This window comes from Caretta caretta, chromosome 2 (assembly GCF_965140235.1).
Source record: "Caretta caretta isolate rCarCar2 chromosome 2, rCarCar1.hap1, whole genome shotgun sequence".
Lineage (NCBI taxonomy): Eukaryota > Metazoa > Chordata > Testudines > Cheloniidae > Caretta > Caretta caretta.
Genome location: NC_134207.1, coordinates 217891589 through 217910418, shown reverse-complemented (window position 1 = coordinate 217910418; position 18830 = coordinate 217891589). Strand labels below are relative to the sequence as shown.

The 18830-nt window shown below is 40.3% G+C and overlaps 1 protein-coding gene across 1 annotated transcript in view; it reads right to left on the bottom strand.

Moving 5' to 3' along the window:
- THSD7A (thrombospondin type 1 domain containing 7A) overlaps window positions 1-18830 on the bottom strand; it is a 522439-nt gene that overhangs the window by 146536 nt on the left and 357073 nt on the right. The window contains exons 5-7 of the mRNA XM_075125837.1: window positions 16407-16655; window positions 14623-14804; window positions 5480-5635 (exon numbers count right to left, since the gene is read on the bottom strand). Coding sequence (XP_074981938.1) covers window positions 5480-5635; window positions 14623-14804; window positions 16407-16655 — 587 coding nt within the window. The remainder of the gene's footprint in view (window positions 1-5479; window positions 5636-14622; window positions 14805-16406; window positions 16656-18830) is intronic.

Sequence of the window (18830 nt, the reverse complement as noted above, 5' to 3'; positions counted from 1 at the left end):
GTCTCTTGGCTAACCCCCCAGCCCCCACATCTTTTCCCAGCCTGTGTTAATTTAGTAGGCCCAACTGAGTTTGGTACCTGCAATCCTCCAGGAGCCCGCAACAATGGTTGATTAGTGACTCAAAGCAGCTTCTTCAAAACAAAACATTTATTGTGTCACACAAAGGTACCAACCATGCAGAACAAAGGGTTACAACAACCAAGAGTCCTATATGCACATTTCCCTTTACCTATACCTTACATCTTTCCTTTCAAGCATTTGTAAGTTCCCCTCAGCCCAACTAACCCCCATCTCCGGGTGCGAGCAAGAGCCTGCGCTCCTCATAGCATGGTCTCTCTGTCTCCGTGTGTCTCAGTCAGTCTGGGTGTCAGCCTTAGACTGCTAACAACCTGCTCTCCCAGTTCTTTAGAACAACTTCATTAAGCTTCTACTATTCCCTTTTATCCTGGGTTTTTGTGTGCTCCCTGCCTCCAGACTGGCTGCATCTAGCCATTCTCCCAGTTAATGCTTTTCCAATTAATTTCTTAAGGATTCTTGGTATACTATATCATAGCACCTTATCTTTCTTGTTTCTTTTCTTGTTGGTTTCTCCCTTACAGCCTACTTTGATTCAAGTGTCCTCCTTCAGGCAGGATAACAACACGCAGGGCATATTATCTTTATCAAAAAATAATACCTATAACTCCCTCACTCTCCACAACATGTAAATCAAGAAGGAGACTGTTTTCAAATATGTTTATTTGTAAATGCTAATCCCATACAGATAATATGGGTTCAACAAAGAGTTTTTTTAAATTTATCGTGATTGTTTACTAATTAATTTAAAAACAATGTATTTCAGTTCATCTTTATATTTTCTAAGACTGCTTCTGCAGCTGTGCATGATTGTCCAAAAGAGGCTTAGAGATTCTGCAACAGAGGCCTCTGGTTTGGCAAAAGAAGTTCAGAGGAGTTTTCTACAAGTGCAGCTACTACAACATTGGAGGCAACTGACAATACAACCGGTGATTCTCTAACTACTGAAAGCCCATGACTGAAATATGTATTGAGGAGCCTGTTCCTGCTTCTGACAGTGCACCACACTGGTAAGGAGATGTGGCCTCTCTGAAGGACTGAATCGGCTTTGAGTTAGCAGGATGTCCAGTAAAAATAGCGAGAGCTGCCTGAGGAGGAAGAATCTCTGACAGAGAGCTGAGAGAGCAGGAAAAAGCAAAGAAGGAACAGTGGGGTAGGAAGAAAATGAAGCGGGGGGTGGAAGGACAGAGATGAGAAGAAACAGGAAGGGAAGATGGGACAATAATGGGAGGGAAAATTAAGAAGCAGAGATAAGAGGAGAAGGGGAAAGGAAAAGGCTGACAAAGGCATATATATGATTAGACACAGGAGAAGAAAAAAGGGATGCAAACTGTAAAATAGGAAGAGGGGGAGATATGAATAGGTAAGAGAGGGAATGAGGGGTGAAGAGGAAAAAAGGGGGAAATATGGGAATAGGAGTGACACAGTGACAAAGGGGTGAGAAAAAGGTAGTGTTTGCTTTCCACTAATGAATTCATAACACTATAATGCACAAATATTTCAATCCAAGCAGCATAAGCATCTAAGTGTTTCCTAAAGAAGCACATATGGAAAGTAGTAAGTACAAGAGAACTGGTGAAGAGGAACCTAGGATTTACATGTTCACAATGTAATGCCTGGATTCCTCCCATCTCACTGTCAAGGTGCCTTTGCTTACTCCAACGAAACATCCATTCCTGCTACCTAGTGAATTTATGTCAGTGGGAAGGAAAGGAGAAATCCCAGTCACATTCATGGGTGAATTTGCAAACAGTCCTGCATCTGACCACTGAATAGTACTAGAAATGGGTGTGATTAAGTGGAAGATCCAGGTTATTCTAAATCTGCAATGCTTGAGTTCCCTTATCATGATCTTTAAGTGCAGCTCTGCTTCTGACACTAACAGCAGGAAAGTTGGAGTCACATAGGGGTTAACCAGAGGAAAACAGAGTAAGACAAAAGTTGATTAGAAATATTGATATGGGAAATGAACGCACTAAACAGCACATCGCTGCTTATGCTTGAACTAATATACACAATTAACTATCATAGAGGAAAACAAGATAGGCAAATATGAACATATGAGAGATACCTTCATGTGTATAGCTGTTTACTACAGAAGGGACTGTAACACGCCTATGGCTGACCTATTCAGCTATTACAGATCAATTCAAGACACTAAAACAAATCACATGGGGTAGCAAATTACAGGCCTAGAAATGAGAAGTTTATCTCATGAGACTATAGCTAGATGGGAGAAGCATAAAATGACTTATGTAGAATTTTTTTTTTCTTCAGATTTGACTTTAAACCTCACCCTAGCATAGAATCGTCAAAGATCAGATTTTTATCCGATTTCCCCACTTGAGCATTACCCACACCAGGACAAACTGGGCAGAAATACTGCAATCCACATCCAAATTTGAAAATATATGGCAAAGATTTTGAAAATAAAACAAGCAGACTAAAAGGACAAATTGCCTTTCTCTATCCATCCCTAAATTGCAGCAGAAAAGTTAAATCACATCACAAAAGACAAAAAGAGGAAGCTGAATTCCCTAGTGCCAGAGAAGCTGATTTGGGGCAGATATTTTCCAAAAAGCACATACCACCATCCCCTTACTAAAATGGAGACAAAGTCATTTCAGGTTTTTTCTACACAACAGTAATCACTACGGATAAACTCAACCAACTCCAATCTCCAGCAGAGAAGCTGTGGGAAAGCAGATCACCATTTAGACACAACCTTTGCTCTCCTTCTAGCCTGCCCACATAGCTAAATTTCATGGTCACATATAGTTTGATGAAACCCCATCGTATCATGTTCCCCAAATCTAGAATACAATAAAGACTGATTCAGAACAGCAGCAAGGCAATGCATCTCCACACTATGAGTACAGCCCTTCCAAATTCACAGTGCATTCTGGTCAGTTTTGTGGCCGGATGGTTTTAAAAGTAGTCAGCTTCATGATTTCAGATATTTACATATGAAATTTCACAGTTTTGTAACTGTGGGGAGTCCAAACCAAAATGGGTTCATGGGGGGTTGCAAAGTTATTGTGTGTGGGGGATCCCAGGATTGCAACCCTCACTTTTGTGCTGCAGCCTCCAAGCTTCCTGCAAATAGAGGAGGTTCCCAGAGGTGGAGGTAGGTACGATCTCCCCCGTGCTGCTGGGAGTGCCCCAGCAAGGGCAGATTAAGGCAGGGGCCCCCCAACCAATTTGGGGGGGCCCCTGGAAAAATGGATACTCCAGCTCCAGAAGAAGCCCTCGGGGCAGAAGCCCCAACCCAGTCACCCCAAGCCCTGGCAGAAGCTGGAGGGGCTGAAGCCCCAAGCCTGGGCTCTCCGGAGCCCAAGCTGGAGCAGTAATGAGCAGAAGTCCTGAGCCTGGACGCCCCGACCACAGCTGCGAAGGGCAGAAGCCCTAAACCCCAGCAGGAGCTGCTGCGGGAAGAAGCCCTGAGCCAGGAATCATGGGGGCTTGGAGGGGGGGGGGTGCGGAAGCCCAGAACCAAGCTCTGGGACTGCTGCAGTGCAGAAGTGAGGGTGAACCTCACTTCTGTGCTGCCTATGGAGGTGGGTCTGATCTTCCTACCAAGAGCATCCGTGCAGGGGAAGGACAACTCCTGTCCCTCCCCAGTCTGGCCAGACTAGCATCTAGGAGCCCCTGGCTCCCAGCAGCATGGGGAGATCAGATTTCATGGGGAAGGGCTTATTTCATGGTCCATAACACATTTTTCACGGCCGTGAAATTAGTAGTACCCTAACTATCAGTCCCAAGAGTAAACCCTATAATTACAATGTAGCTATACAAAACAATAAATAAGAGCTATGGAACAGACTGCAGCTCAGTTCATACAATCAGCTATTTGGAACAATTTCATGCTGAAACTATTGTACTATAGATGTCATTTATCTGCTGAATAACACCTATGTACCTATCAGGGAGGAAGGGATGGAGCTGTTCCCTGGAAAGGTTTGCACATTCTCCAGAAGTATTAAACCTCTTCCACTTACACAGAGCTAAGAGCCTGGTCTGCATCTGCCAATCTTACCACCCCTTAGATCTTCTCTGTGTTGAAACTTTGACAATATACATTAGAATACATGGAAATTAAAGTGTAAGTTTCCTGATATCCATGTCTTCAGGTTAAAAAATGGCATAAAGTGAGCTGATAGCCTCAATGTATTTTTAGCAGGCAAGTGTCCAAATCAATCTGAAACACAGACATATCCGCAAACATTTGGATGGTATAAAATACATAAATAACAAAAACAGCAGCACTAAGAATAATAGGCAATCTCACTGTTAGCCTCAAAAGAGAGGACACGGAAACTGAATTGTTCTGTCACCCTTAAAAATTATCAAGGTTGAGTCACATACACAGGAGGCAGCATTGTTTAGCTTGTACCCGCCTTTCTGTTCTGTGTTTGTACAGTGCCTAGCACAACTGGGTGTTGGTCCGTGAATAGGGCTCCTAAGTGATACAGTAATATAAAGAAGTACCATCACTATCTGTGCACAGACTGAAGTGATGCTGGTTGGAGAGAGAAAACAACCCTAAAATATGAGGATTAGGGCTGTCCCTTTAAGTGACTATGTGTGCCTGGCATTTGTTATGAGAGTTTGCAATCAAGAGGGTACAACTGGATTCTCTCTGGTGTTAGATGATCACACAGCAACAGCGACTCAAATTTCTTTTCTCATCTCTGGATGGGAGGTGGCAGTCTCTTGTTTGGATGTGGACCTTGATATTGTGATTCATGCCTTTGACACCTGGAGAGCTGATTACTGCAATATGCACTGAATGGTCTACACTTTAAATACCCTTGGAAACTGAAATGGGCACAGAATACATCAGCCTGCCAGTTAAGCAGGGTCTGAAGGGTACTCTGCAAATGAAGCTTCTGCTCTAAGATTTGAACCGGTGGCCTAATGGTCTACTGGTCATTTTTTAAGGTGATCTTGACTTGTAATTCCCTGAATGGCTTGAGACATTCCTACTTCAGAGACTGCTGTTCTCTTGTTATGTGACACAGCCACAACTGTGATCTGGAGAGAGATTCATGCTGGATCCCCCTCAATTTAAGAGGAGGTACTCAACTTTGTAATTGTCCTGAAATAGCCCAGATCTGTTGACCTACAGAACTAGAAAGTCCATCTCTTCACCAAGGCCTTTGGGGAGGAAGGAGAATGCTGAGAGGTGGTACTTATGGGTGGGTTTGTTTGGGGTTTTTTTTGGCTGGTTATTTTCTGATTTTTGGAGTCTGTTGTGCGCTCTCTCTTTCTGATATAAGTATGAATATGTCAGTATTGTCAAAGATCCCTAGAGTCTTGGAAATATTTTTTTTCAAGTATCGTGTAAAAACTAAGTAAAATAAAAATGTTTTTTGAAAAGGAGAAATTTAAAATGTGTACATACCCTTTTTGGCTTGCTGGTCTTCACAGCTTTCATAGGTGCATGGTCCCCAAGCTGACCAAGCGGACACTTCACATTCTATTGGACAAGGGTTATGGCACAATTGGGTGGTGCTAGGTACAGGTCCCGTGCACAGTTTCCGATCCACAGGCTTGGAAGCTGTATACAATAAAGATAACATATTTTTAACACTTGTATAATTCTTTGCTGCAAGTTGACACCACTACTTTTCAGTGAGAAAATCTTCTGTCTCAACATTTTAATCTGATGAAGTAAGGGTAAAACTACTCTCTTAAAAATAAATCTAATGAACTCACTGCATGGACTGAGTCAAATCAGATTATGTGGAATCAGGAAGATTCCACAAATATTGCAGTATTCTCTAGGACCTAGCTCTTGCAGTTAATGAATGGAGTATATTATTACAGTAGTTCTTCACATTGGCCCCCATGCAAATCAATGTTTTGCTCTCTTATTAAGTGCATCTTTACTGAACCATTGAACCAACAGAAGTGTAAATTTTCATTCACTTTATTGTACTGTAACTTCAAAGCCTAGTTATAATCACATAAATCCTAACCCTTCAACTGCAAACCAAATCAGAGATACTGATTTTAAATCACTGAAATATAATGATGACAGAGTCTATTTGCTTTCTTTTGACTCTAAAGCCCTTCCATACTCACAGAAAACCACCCGCCTATAGAAGTTGTGCAGTGGCAGCTTTAGTTGTTTTAAGGAAAACTGTATTTAACATGTATTCTGTGCACAGCTTTTAAATCTAGTACATAGGTATAATTGTTTTAATATATTACTTCCAGCAGTGTGTAATCAGTCCACACGGAAGGTATGTGAGCAGGCAGAAACCCTGTTTCTTGTGGACCAGGGAACACCCATAAGAGAGCAGAACCACCCTGTTCTCCTACACTGAGAGCCAGGATGCAGCCTTCACTGTCCTCCCAGCACGTAGGCACAATGGGAGACCTCTCCTAGCATGCTGGATATATGTATGCATCTGTCTCCAACCAACAAATGCATTACTTTATTGCAATCCACTTTTCTTTCATAAGATCTTTCATAATTCAGCTCCTCACAAAATACTTAAAACTAAGCACAGAATATAGATCAGCCATTCAGATGACCTCTGTCCAATTGACTAAAAAGATGTGATTCCCCAAAGTTAAACATCATGACTGATCCTCAGAACTGTGCTCTCAAAACAAGAGTTTAATTAATTAGAACTCTGTTCTGCCACTGTTACTCACCTTAAGGAGTACCTTATGCTGCATATAATCCCACTGATTACAACTATCTGTGGAGCAAGATACTACTCAGAGGGAGTACGGGTGACAGAATCAGGCTCTTGAGGATCACAGTAACACAGCAACAACAACAGAGGCTAGATGAATAAGCTGCATGCTGTTGTTAAGGTAGTGGAGTCCCTTATTCACATGTACGTGTGTTGCATGCACCTGCTTCTGCCTGCCTGGCCCTTCAGGTAATGTACATCCCTTTAGCCACAGGTCCACTAGTGGGCAACTGGAAGCTACATTTTGAGAGGGAGGGAATGAGAAGGCGGCATCCTGTGGAACTGTCCTTTCCGTCCTTCCCATGAAGCAAAGCTGCAGTGCAGAGAGGGCAAATACCTGTTAAACATACTCCAGAACTCCCATTTTCTAACACAAGATGACAACGCTGGAAAGAAGTATTCTAACTATGCTATGGTGCTATGGTGGGGCCTAAACCTTATGACACTGAAGGCTGCATTGGCAATTTTCCAGAAGCCTCAAGTCTGTTCCTAATGTGCATGATCATCTGCATAAAGTGTATAACTTGTAGCAGAAAAATAAATGTAAACAGACATAATTTGCAAGTAATTTTAACTTTACTGGATAGTATTTAATAAACCGGAGTTAGCAAGTCATCGCCACTTATTTGTAACCTTTATCTTGAACCTTGAGGTCCTTACACAGCTCTTACTCAAACTACCCTTGAATTCATTGGGAGCTTGCATAAGTAAAGGCAGAGTAAAAGAAAGAGTCATTTGTCACTTTAAGGCACAGCCATACTTTGTGGGCCTTGTGGAGCCCCAGCAGGAGCACAGGGAGGTGTTCTGAAGAATGCCTCCCAGAGCCTTTTGATGCACAAGGGCAGGGTACCCACTGCTATGTTCCTTCATAAGGTGCAGCAAACTCCCTTCGGTGCACCAGTCGTCCTCTTCACTGGTATTTTGAACTATAAATTACTTCTTCCTCTTTAGGAATAAAGAGGAAACCATTCCTGGGCTTCCACAACAGCAAGGACTGCAACTGTGTCTGGCCAGAAGGCTCTTTGAGCCCTCTCCCATTGGACACCTGTACAAAGACCAGACATGGTATGGCCCTGAGTAAAGACTTCAGCTTCTCTTCCATGAAGAATATCAAGTACAGTATGCTATTCATATAAGACCTGTTGAAAATATCGGCCACTTCAGTCATTCATCTATAAGGTATCCAAAGCAAGAAATGCTTCAGGGATATGTAACTAGTACAACGCAACACAATTTTATGCCATCTTGTTTACTATCCTTCAGTGTAACATGAAGTATAAAGTTGTTATGAACGACCATGTCTGCTACTCATTCAGGTTTATTGAAGTAGCTTGAGAGACAAAAAAAGTATTGCAGTGGTGGGAGAGAATAATTATTTGGAAATGTTTCCTGTATTTTAAGATTCAGAATGTGCATTACACTGCATTATTCAGAATTTCCTTTTTAGATGACAGCAAATTAAGCAAACTTATCCCCACCGAACTTTGGTTTTATTTCCTTTGTAGCGATACTGTAGCACAAAGCACATTACAATGATGCACAGTACAAATATACTGCTTATTCAATCACTCCAACTCAACTCAGTCAAATTTCTCTGCACATGGAAGTAGAAAAAATTTCTAGGTAAAAACTTGTTTTCTTTTCTGCTCCAAAATGCAAATTTGGGTTGAGCAAAACATTTTGTAAATTTGCATCACTTTTGGTTAATTGTTTCTGACATTAAATTAAATCCATCGCCCCGCCCCCCGCCTGTTTTGATTCACCAGAAATTCCAAAACATTTGGATTTTGGTTAAACCTGAATCTATTTATTTTTCAAAACTGTCAGCAAATTGAAAAAAGCAGTTCTTCGCATCGCTCTGATTCCCAATGTTCATCCCTAAAACACTGTTTCAGCTAAAAAAATCATCAACAGTAACAGTTACTGTCTGCAAGAAACTTGTCCGGGCTTGACCAGCTTCTTTGATGCATCTCAAATAAATGTTGTGTGTAGAATATACAGTGAATGGCACAACACATCTCTGTGCATGACAAAGAGGCATTTCTCTTCAGCCATCATTTCCCCAGTAATTCCACCAAGTCCCTGTGCCTATCTGAAAGCCTATTTCAGTGCTGCCAAAGTCTCAGCAGAGAGAGAGAGTTGAAAAACCATCCGATGTAGCAAGTCTCAAAAAGTAAAAAGCAAACAAACAAAAAACAGGAAAAGATTTTTTGTTACTATTATCTTCTCATGCATGATGTGACCTCTGTTATATATATCACTTTTCATCCAGAGAGCTCCCAAACCACTTTGCTAGCTACATATCTAGGATTCATTTCAGCCAGAGGTGCTCAAGTATGATAAAGATTATTTATCTTCTTTACAATAAACTGCTGAGCTGTGGCAAGCCTGAACATTAGCATCTCAACCCCTTTAACTTCAGTGGCTTTCCTCCAGATTTACACCAGTGTAAATGAGCTCAGCATCTGATCCCTTACTGTTTGACTGGAGATGATTTGAAGAAGAAGCAGCTACTGGACACAGAACTTCACAGTCAAAAGATGTTTCCCCTCCCATTGCTGCCCTTTCATATTTTCTTTTCATGCATTTGTGGTAGAGGTTGTGAATGAGGGTGCTTGGTTCTTTCGTTTCCTGTCAGTGGTACTGAACATTGAGTCAATGCTTAATAATACAAGCTCTGCGTGTTTTCCAGATATTTTGCTCAAATTTTGGACACATGTGAGAACAAAACAGAATGTGTTTTGCTAACAAGCTCTCACTTTCCCCCTGCCAGACTAGAACATTAGGTTCAGGTTTGGAATGGCTTTCAAGTTTGGGCTGGGAGATTAAACAAAAACCCCAAACAAAAACACACACACAAAAACACCATCATTCTCTGCTGAACTAGGAACCTCTCTCTCACTGTGTTCTAAAAATCTAGAACTTCCCCTTTCTCCTAAAGTGGGATAAAAATCAAGAAAACTCAAAGTGCTTTTCTGTGCCCACTTATGGGCTGCTAACTCAGTGTGTCTAGTCCCAAAGAATACTACCTACTAGCAAGTGCCTGGAAAATAATTAACTATTACCCCAGGAACCCTCTACTGAGCTCTATACTGGCTAGACAAGTCACTGGAGAACTTCATACAGTAAGGTAGAAGCCTATGAGCAGGAGGACTGTAGAGTAGCTACATTTTAAAAATTATCACCACAAAAGCACAGACTCACCTCTCTTGGTAAAGAGTGGGCTAAATTCACCAAGGATGTGCACCAGCTCCTCCTCTGGCAGAGAATCCCAGCTGACCAGTGTGGCCCCAAAGTGGCCATCATGCGGTCACAGCCAGAGTGATGCTGGGGATGAGGTAATTCATTGCATTCTCTGGGCCGCTTCTGGCAACAGGGCCAGAGTGTCACAGGAAGAGCGTCTGTACATCCATGCCCCAGCAAGAGCTCACCATTTTTTCAGGACACTAGTTGCTCTACTTTCACAAAAGCAGAACAAATGAGCATTTTAAAAAAGCTACACTAACAAAATAGACGAAGGATAACATCACGAGTTTCCTTCCCAGTTTTGTGTAATGTATGTGGTAAAGTTTATTGCCAAACTGTAAAGCCTACTACTTCAGACTCTGATCCTGCAAACACTTAGGGCTTGTCCTCATTGCCAGGGAGATCGACGCTGCTGCAATCGATGCAGCAGGTGTCGATTTAGCGGGTCTAGTGAAAATCCACTAAATTGACGGCAGAGTCTTCTCAGAGAAGGTAAGTCAACCGAAGATCATCTCCCATCGATGCAGTGCAGTGACGACACTGGGGTAAGTTGACCTAAGCTATGTCGACTCCAGCTACATTATTCACATAGCTGGAGTAGCTTAATTTAGGTTGGCTTACCCCAGTGGGGAAGACAAGCCCTTACACACCTATGTATGTCTATGAATGTAAGTAGTCCCTTTCAGTTCAATGGTTAGGTACACAGTTATATCAATTTTGCAGATGGGTAAAGAGAGGCAAGGAGAAGTTGAGTGATTTGCCTAACGTACATAGAAAATGAGTGACAGAACAACAGAACCTAGTAATCCTTAATTTCCCCGTTCCCTGTCCTAACTGCTACACATGATACTCCTGCTCAAACGTAAACTTGTCATTTCTGAACTTGACTTATAGGGATGTATCAACCCCAAAAGGCTAGAAGTTTTGGTTTTGATAAACATCCAAAGTTCAAATTCTTATCTTAAATTATACAAATATCCTGAATCAGCCAAACAGATCTGGAAATAGGGCTGCCAACCCTCCAAGATTGTTCTGGAGTCTCCAGGAATTAAAGATGAATCTTTAATTGAAGGTTATGTCATGCGATGAAAGCTCCAGGAATACGTCCAACCAAAACTCACAATCCTAGCTGGAAACAGCAAAGGAAAGTGGAAATTTTGGAAGACCAAAGAAATTCCCAGCACTTTAGGGCCAGGATGGGAAACAGAAGTGAAAGATATTTATCAGAACTTTTAAAAAAATGGATAAAGGTTTGGGTTGAGTCTGTGCTACCAATTTGTATTTCAGGTCTGGTACTTGATGTATAAGTATTTTGCCCTCATTTCTTTTATTATCTTGAACCTTATAAGTGAGAGCTCACAGGTTCAGTAACAGAAACTGTTTTAGAGAGAAATATACTTTTTTATATATAGCCAACATAGTTCTCCAAGGGGACAGTGCCTCCTGGCACACTTTTGATTGAAATGTCAGGTAGAAGGCCTTAATTACCTACCTGTTATTTCAAAAGTGATTGATAGAAGTGGTGCAGCACTAGACTTCGACGTGCTCTGTGACTGACTTTCTGAAATAACAGGGAAACACCACTATGAGTACGTGAGAATGGAAGTTTTCAAAACAGCCTTACTGAGATAGCATTAGCTGTTTATGAACACAGAGCTACATTGTAAGAAGGGGTTTCCCACTGCAAGGGTTGGTGGGATTTTCCACCTCCAGTTCTTGAATCATTGCCTGGTTTTAATCACACCGTTTAATCACGCCAAATTGCTGTTTCTAAGGGTGCACAGAAGCTGCTTTAAAAAACAAAACAAAAACACAACACTTTTTAATCTGTCTCCAAAAATGGAAACGTCCCCAGAGCTTTTTAAACTAAAACTCACTTCACCCCTAGTTTGAGCTCTTGAAAAAAGTGTTCTCATGTTTATGCATCCAAAGACTAGTTACATTTTAAACAGCCTTATGGGGTCTATAGAGATTACCTCCTGATGGGCTCTGCATATTCCTGTCACATTCTGATAAGGACAGATTTCACACCAGCCTGAGACAGCAAGACTTCACAGTCAACCAAAATCCTGATCATCATTCTGAATAGTAAGCTGTTGCTGAATTTATTGTTGCCTCTCTTTAGCTGAGAGTTTGTCACTCTTTACTTCTAAGGCAGGGGCACCTAAACTTGGTCCCAGAGGAAATTTGCCAAGAGCCCTGGAGCTGCAACTAATTGGTATTAAATGAAGCAGACTGAAGACACCCTCCCTCATAAATATGCAGGTGCAACCGATAGAGCACAGAAGTCTCAGCAAACAATGCTCCATCATAATACAAGCAGATGTATTAAAATGGATGCTGGGAATGGTAGTCTCCACAAACTGCAGTGCCCACATTAAAGATGCCCCCCACTAGAGAACTCTGTAGGCTGCAAGGTGGCCACCTCTATTCTAAATGCTTAACTATGCATGCCCAAGTCAAGGATGTCCCTTTTCCTGGAGTGTGTGGCTGTATTTCTTTGTGGCAATGTAAATTTGTACCATAGAGCTGCATAATGTATAAAAATAAATGTATTCAGAATTGTGGGCTAAATGCACTTAGTATAATATACTGTCTTGAAGGATTTCTAAATTATCAATGGATAAATCGTTCCTTTCAAGTTACTTTTTGCTGCTGGGGAATAATGTATGTTAATGTAAATTACTCACTGAGGTTTTGTTCTTCAAAAATGCATATAATAATATAGTTGAACTCATTAGAAAACTATTTTATGTTAACTATATAGAGCTAGGTGCTTATAAGACCCCAATCACCACATCAACCATTCAACTCATTAACACTACACCTGTTAAGCATGGAATTTTTATTATTCACATTCCGCAGATGGAAAAGGAGTACTTGTGGCACCTTAGAGACTAACCAATTTATTTGAGCATAGTCTCTAAGGTGCCACAAGTACTCCTTTTCTTTTTGCGAATACAGACTAACACGGCTGTTACTCTGAATTCCGCAGATGGAAACTTTTTCCAAGATCACATATGAAGTCTGTGGCAAAACCAGGAATTGAACCCAAATCTCTCAAGTCCATTCCAAACACCTTAACCACAAGATCATCCTCCCGCTTTCATGGTGTCACTTGAATTGATATGTGAACAGAGTTGGCATTGGGCTTTGTTGCAAGGATAGGTTCCTGGGTTAGCGTTTCTGTTGTATGGTGTGTGGTTGCTGGTGAGTATTTGCTTCAGGTTGGGGGGCTGTCTGTAAGCAAGAACAGGTCTGTCTCCCAAGTGACACCATCATAGGACCTAATCACATCAGCCATGCCAGCAGGGGCTCGTTCACCTGCACATCTACCAATGTGATATATGCCATCATGTGCCAGCAACGCCCCTCTGCCATGTACATTGGCCAAACCGGACAGTCTCTATGCAAAAGAATAAACGGACATAAACCTGACATCAGGAATCATAACATTCAAAAACCAGTTGGAGAACACTTCAACTTCTCTAATCGCTCAGTGACAGACTTAAAGGTGGCAATTTTGCAACAGAAAAGCTTCAAAAACAGATTCCAAGGAGAATCTGCTGAACTTGAATTAATATGCAAACTAGATACCGTTAACTTAGGTTTGAACAGAGATTGGGAATGGCTCGGTCATTACACTAATTGAATCTATTTCCCCATGTTAAGTATCCTCACACCTTCATGTCAACTGTCCAAAATGGGTCATCTTGATTATCACTTCAAAAGTTTTTTCCCCCTGCTGATAATAGCTCCTCTTAATTAATTAGTCTCTTACAGTTGGTATGGGTACTTCCACCTTTTCATGTTCTCTCTACGTATAAATATCTTCTTACTATATGTTCCATTCTATGCATCCAATTAAGTGGGCTGTAGCCCACAAAAGTTTATGCTCAAATAAATTTGTTAGTCTCTAAGGTGTCACAAGTACTCCTGTTCTTTTAGTTTGCAGAGATTCTCTTCATATAAACCTTTTTTTTCCCCTTTTTCAATTTTGGGAGTACAAATCCACACAAGCATCAAGCTGAGTTACAGTTTCACACGAAAACAAGAACTCTACCTGAAAGTCAGCCAAAACCATCACATTTTGTCTGGTTTCAAGTAAAAACCAAGTTTAGTGCTCTTTTTGAACCTGTAAAGTCACTTCACATATATATTTCCATGGTGACTTTACACACGCATTTACTTTTTTCTCTTTCTAGGTGTAACCTATACAAGCACAGAGAGGTTAAAATGACTTGCACAAGGTCACAGAAAATCTCTGGCAGAACCAGGACTAGAACCCACAGTTTCTGACTCCCAGTCTTGTATGTTTCTTACCACAAAACCATCCTACAGTTAAGGAAGCCTTCAGGAAGTCTTATGAAAAAACAGTTCAGAGTAAGATACGGACATTTGCAGGATAAAGAATAAACCCATCCCTCCTGGAATTAAATATTTCCATTTAAATTAGATTTTAAAAAATAGATCACAGTAACCTATAATAAAATAAGACACATGTGACAGAAGACAACGGAGGTCAAAAAGCTCCGGCATGCTGAAGTGTTCAGTTTTCACACTAATTCAATTGCAAGTGAATGAAATTTACCTTCTTTTTCCTTGAGGGTATTTAAATAGGAGAGGAGATTTTCATTAGCTTGCACACAGTACACCTCACGGGTTTGAATTCCACCTCCACACAGAGCTGTCTGATTCCCTCGTCTTTTGTCCTGTTGGCTAAGTAAAGGGTCAACACGACATTCTGTCCACTCTGTGGTTCTCCAGCCATATCTGAATCAAAGTAATTGCAAATTGGGTGAATTAGTTCTTTAAAACATGTAAAGCCACACAAGGTAATATTTGATTATACAAGGCAAAGTGCCCTAATATTTCTGACTCATTATCTAGAAGGATTGGCTCCCCAAAAATCTTTATTTTACAGGTATGCATGAGATTTGATATTCTACACTGATGGAACTATTTTCCTCATTATTTCATTTTTGAAAAGGTTACATTTAGGAAGATCTTTATTTAATTTTAACCAGTGGAATTTATTATTTTACTGCAAGAAAGAATAATAATGTTGCATGGAAAGAAATTGAGTTTTATGCTCAGATCTGCCAATCCCCAGATTTGTGACTCTTAGCACTTGTTTAGAACTAGACAGCTAGAATAAAGCAACATAGAACAAAAATCAGAGAAATGTGCACACTGAGAAACATAAGCCCCGAAAGAATAAAAAAGGAAAAGCTTCCAATTTACCTTTGATAAGAAGCATGAATGGTCCTCCTGCATACCAAGGCAAAACTATAATTGTACTTTTTTTCCCCCCAAAAAATTATTTCAGTGAGTTCTTTTTTCACCATCAAGAGTAAGATGGCTTCTCTGCGGTGCTCAAGCCCCCCTGCTGAGTACTGACGAATGAAGAGAAGCTGTGAGCTTTCTCATCAGCGAGTGCATAAGAAAGAAGGTCTGTGACTCCAACTTAAAACCCCAGTCAGACTTATGAATTGAAAGAAATGTCACAGGATTCTCTGCCCAACAAGTACTTTAAGAAGATATGAAGGGTATCATTTCCTGATGCTGCTGAAGATGGAGAATGATGATATTTCTCCTCTTCAAGGAAAATTATGTTCCATAGTCAAAAGGCACAGATGCAAAATGGCATAACATCAAATGCTATTTCCCCAACAGCTCTTCTCAGGCAGATAAAGAAAAAGCACAGTTGTGACTATTAATATTAATCTCAGTTAGATGCTAATGATGAAAGCAATCTCCTGAATCTAAAGTACTTGCTTGCTGTCAAACTTCCTACACTCTAAACATAACTAAATTTATTTATTACCACTTTTAGCCTCTTCCCCTTTTAGAGCTCAGTCTTGCCTTCTTTAATCAGCCTAAACTCCCAATGAAGTCAGATAGGAGTTTGGCTACTCAAGGAATACATACCAGCTTCTTACTGTGTAAGTCACTTGGTATGTGATTGTGTGCCCTGTACTTCAAACAATAATGGATTCTAGAAGGAAGGATCTGTGGGAAAAATAACCACTGAATCAATAAATTGGTTTTACTATGCCCTTAAAGCTGGTTCAAAGCAGTGCACATAAGTGTACCAGTGTGTATACACATGTTCACATTTACAAAGTCAGCATTTACAAAGTCAAGTGAGATATTTCTCTATATTTAGAGTAGGAAGTAACTTCAGTACAACTGCAACTAAATGCAAATGTTAGCTTTAGTGGGATCGCTGAATATGCACACATATCAACCAAACCCTAGTATTTTCTTTTAAATTTATTTGTACTGTCAATCAAATCATTTTCAATGTCTTGCACTCTCCCACTGGAAGTACGGTATTCATTCTGATGGGGTGGGGTACACATTAACACTTACGTAACACACGGCGCCACACCATCTCCTTGAGAGCTACATTGCTCTGTTTCTTCTAGTTCTGGGCATTCACTTTCACTGCCAATAGGAAACTGCTTAATGGTCCGTGTTCTTGTACGATTTCCTTTAGGGGATGTCATATCAAAACATGTTTTGGAACAGGGGCTCCACTCAGACCACTCCGACACCTGGCACTCCTTAGTGATCACACAGGATTGGAAGGTAATTGGCAACTTGTCTTGTTGGCAAAAGCTGTAAAAGAGCAGCAAGTTTTTAAATACCTGTGTTCACAAGCAGTTATGAATCCCTATACGAATATGCTATTCCCTGAACTGAACAATGAACACACTTAGGAAGCACTTATTTCTGCTGAGAACTGCGGATTATTTTGAAGACATGTTAGGCCACATCTTGTAAGTCCTCATTCACACAAAGCTTCCTCTGACTTTAATTGTCTAAATAAGAATTGGGTGAGTAAGATTTTGTGGATATGGCCAGTCAAATACCGTACAGCACACTGCTTTTTAGGGAGAGAAAAAACAATAATGTTTTAAAGAAATACTGGGGTCAACTGTTAAATATAAATTTTTACCTACCTGTCTTCACTGTATGATAATAAAATAAATGAAAACAAATCACAGTTTCCATTACTTTTTTTGTTTTGTTTTTAGTTCCACATTGGTTTGTTTGGCATTTTTGAAAAAAGGAATGATCAGCATCAGAGGTGCTCACAATGTGAAAATGGCTGGTCAGACAGTGCTGGCTCCTCCTCAGTGGCAGCTGATCAATTACTTTAAAAGACAGCTACAAATACATTAAATACTTTCCATGTAAGCAATTGATATAGTTGCCACAGAGACATAACATAATCTGTAGGAGTCTGAAGGGAGTTGTTGTGGCTGTATCAAGATATAGCCCACACTATGAAATGGAGCATAAATGTGGCCTTCAATTCCCTTTTCCTAAGGCAATCTATCTGCTTCAACTCTGTCTGAGGTTGGCTTCACTCACAATGTTGTATAGACTTTCAGGGAGACTTATGTTCCTAAGTGCCTACATAACTTTGGAAAGGGGACTTCTGTTCTTTTGAAAAAAATTATTCTACAGAGAAAAGTTAACTCGTTTGCTTTATAGTTTGATTCACAATAAGAAAAAAAAAATCAACAGCAAAACTCAAGTAAAACAGCATCTTGACTAGACTGGTCATAATACCAATTCTTTAATCATAGTTATAATAATTCATATTCATCATACTTGTTCTAATATAGGCTACTCAGTTTTGATTTAACTGTAACCAGTCAGGAAAAGATCTACAGTGACGTGTAGATAGTTCAGTGTAAACTCTGCTCAGTGTATAGCAACAGTAAAAAAAGCGAACAAATGTTTTGATGTATTTAGAATGGTATAGAAAATAATACTGAAAATATTATAATGTCATTACACAAATCAATGGCATACCCTTCCCAGGAATACTATATTCATTGCTGGTTATTTTATTTAACACAAGATATAGCAGAAAAAGAAGGGGGTCTCAACTGAGGCCAAGATCTTAGCATGATTTTAAAAAGGATTCAACATTTATGATGGCTATGTTAGGAATGAACACATATTTTATATGAATATGCTTCTGCTTCATCATAAAAGACAACTACTAACTTATGGGGGAATATGAAAAACTTCCCTTGGGGAAAAATTATTCTATACTGGACCATTATGAGATTTTTTGCATATTCCTTTGAAGTATCAGGCACTGAACTATATAGACCACTGGTCAGATTGGGTATGGCAATTTCTATGTTCCTAACAGCAGGTACATATGTATTGATTCTGCATGGAAACACTTTTTAATGACTGTGAACAAGAGCCATATTCCATGTGGATTCTTATATGTACAGTGTTTGTGGATCCTTCTGGATGAAAGGTGCTAGACTACCATTCCCCTCCCGAGTTCCCTACGGATATTAATGGCACTTTTCTAGCAAATAATATTCAAGTGGAAAGTATGCATAAAGAGCAGACAAACAAATATACTCTTCAGCCATGTTTGATCCTAGGGGAATTTAATTAGGGGCCTACCTTGTCATAGTTTCATGCACAGAATTGGTGTTTAACTACACAGCAGCTTTGGTGTGGATCAGAGGCAGATTATCACCTATTAATGTGGGAGAACAAAATATAGACCTAAATCATATGACTAGGATTCAGTGTTGTATCTCCACAAGGGCAAGTAGGACAAAGATGGATTTAAGTTACCTTTTTACCTAATTATTATGGGCTTCTCCAGGAGCTGGTGTAGCCTATAATAATCTGGTGTAGCTGGCGTAGCTTCTGGAGTAGGGTAGAGCAGCCAGAAATTGTTCTACTTTATGAATCCTCTCTTCATTCCACCCACTCAAGCTGCCTATGGGCTGGTCTGCAATACAGGAC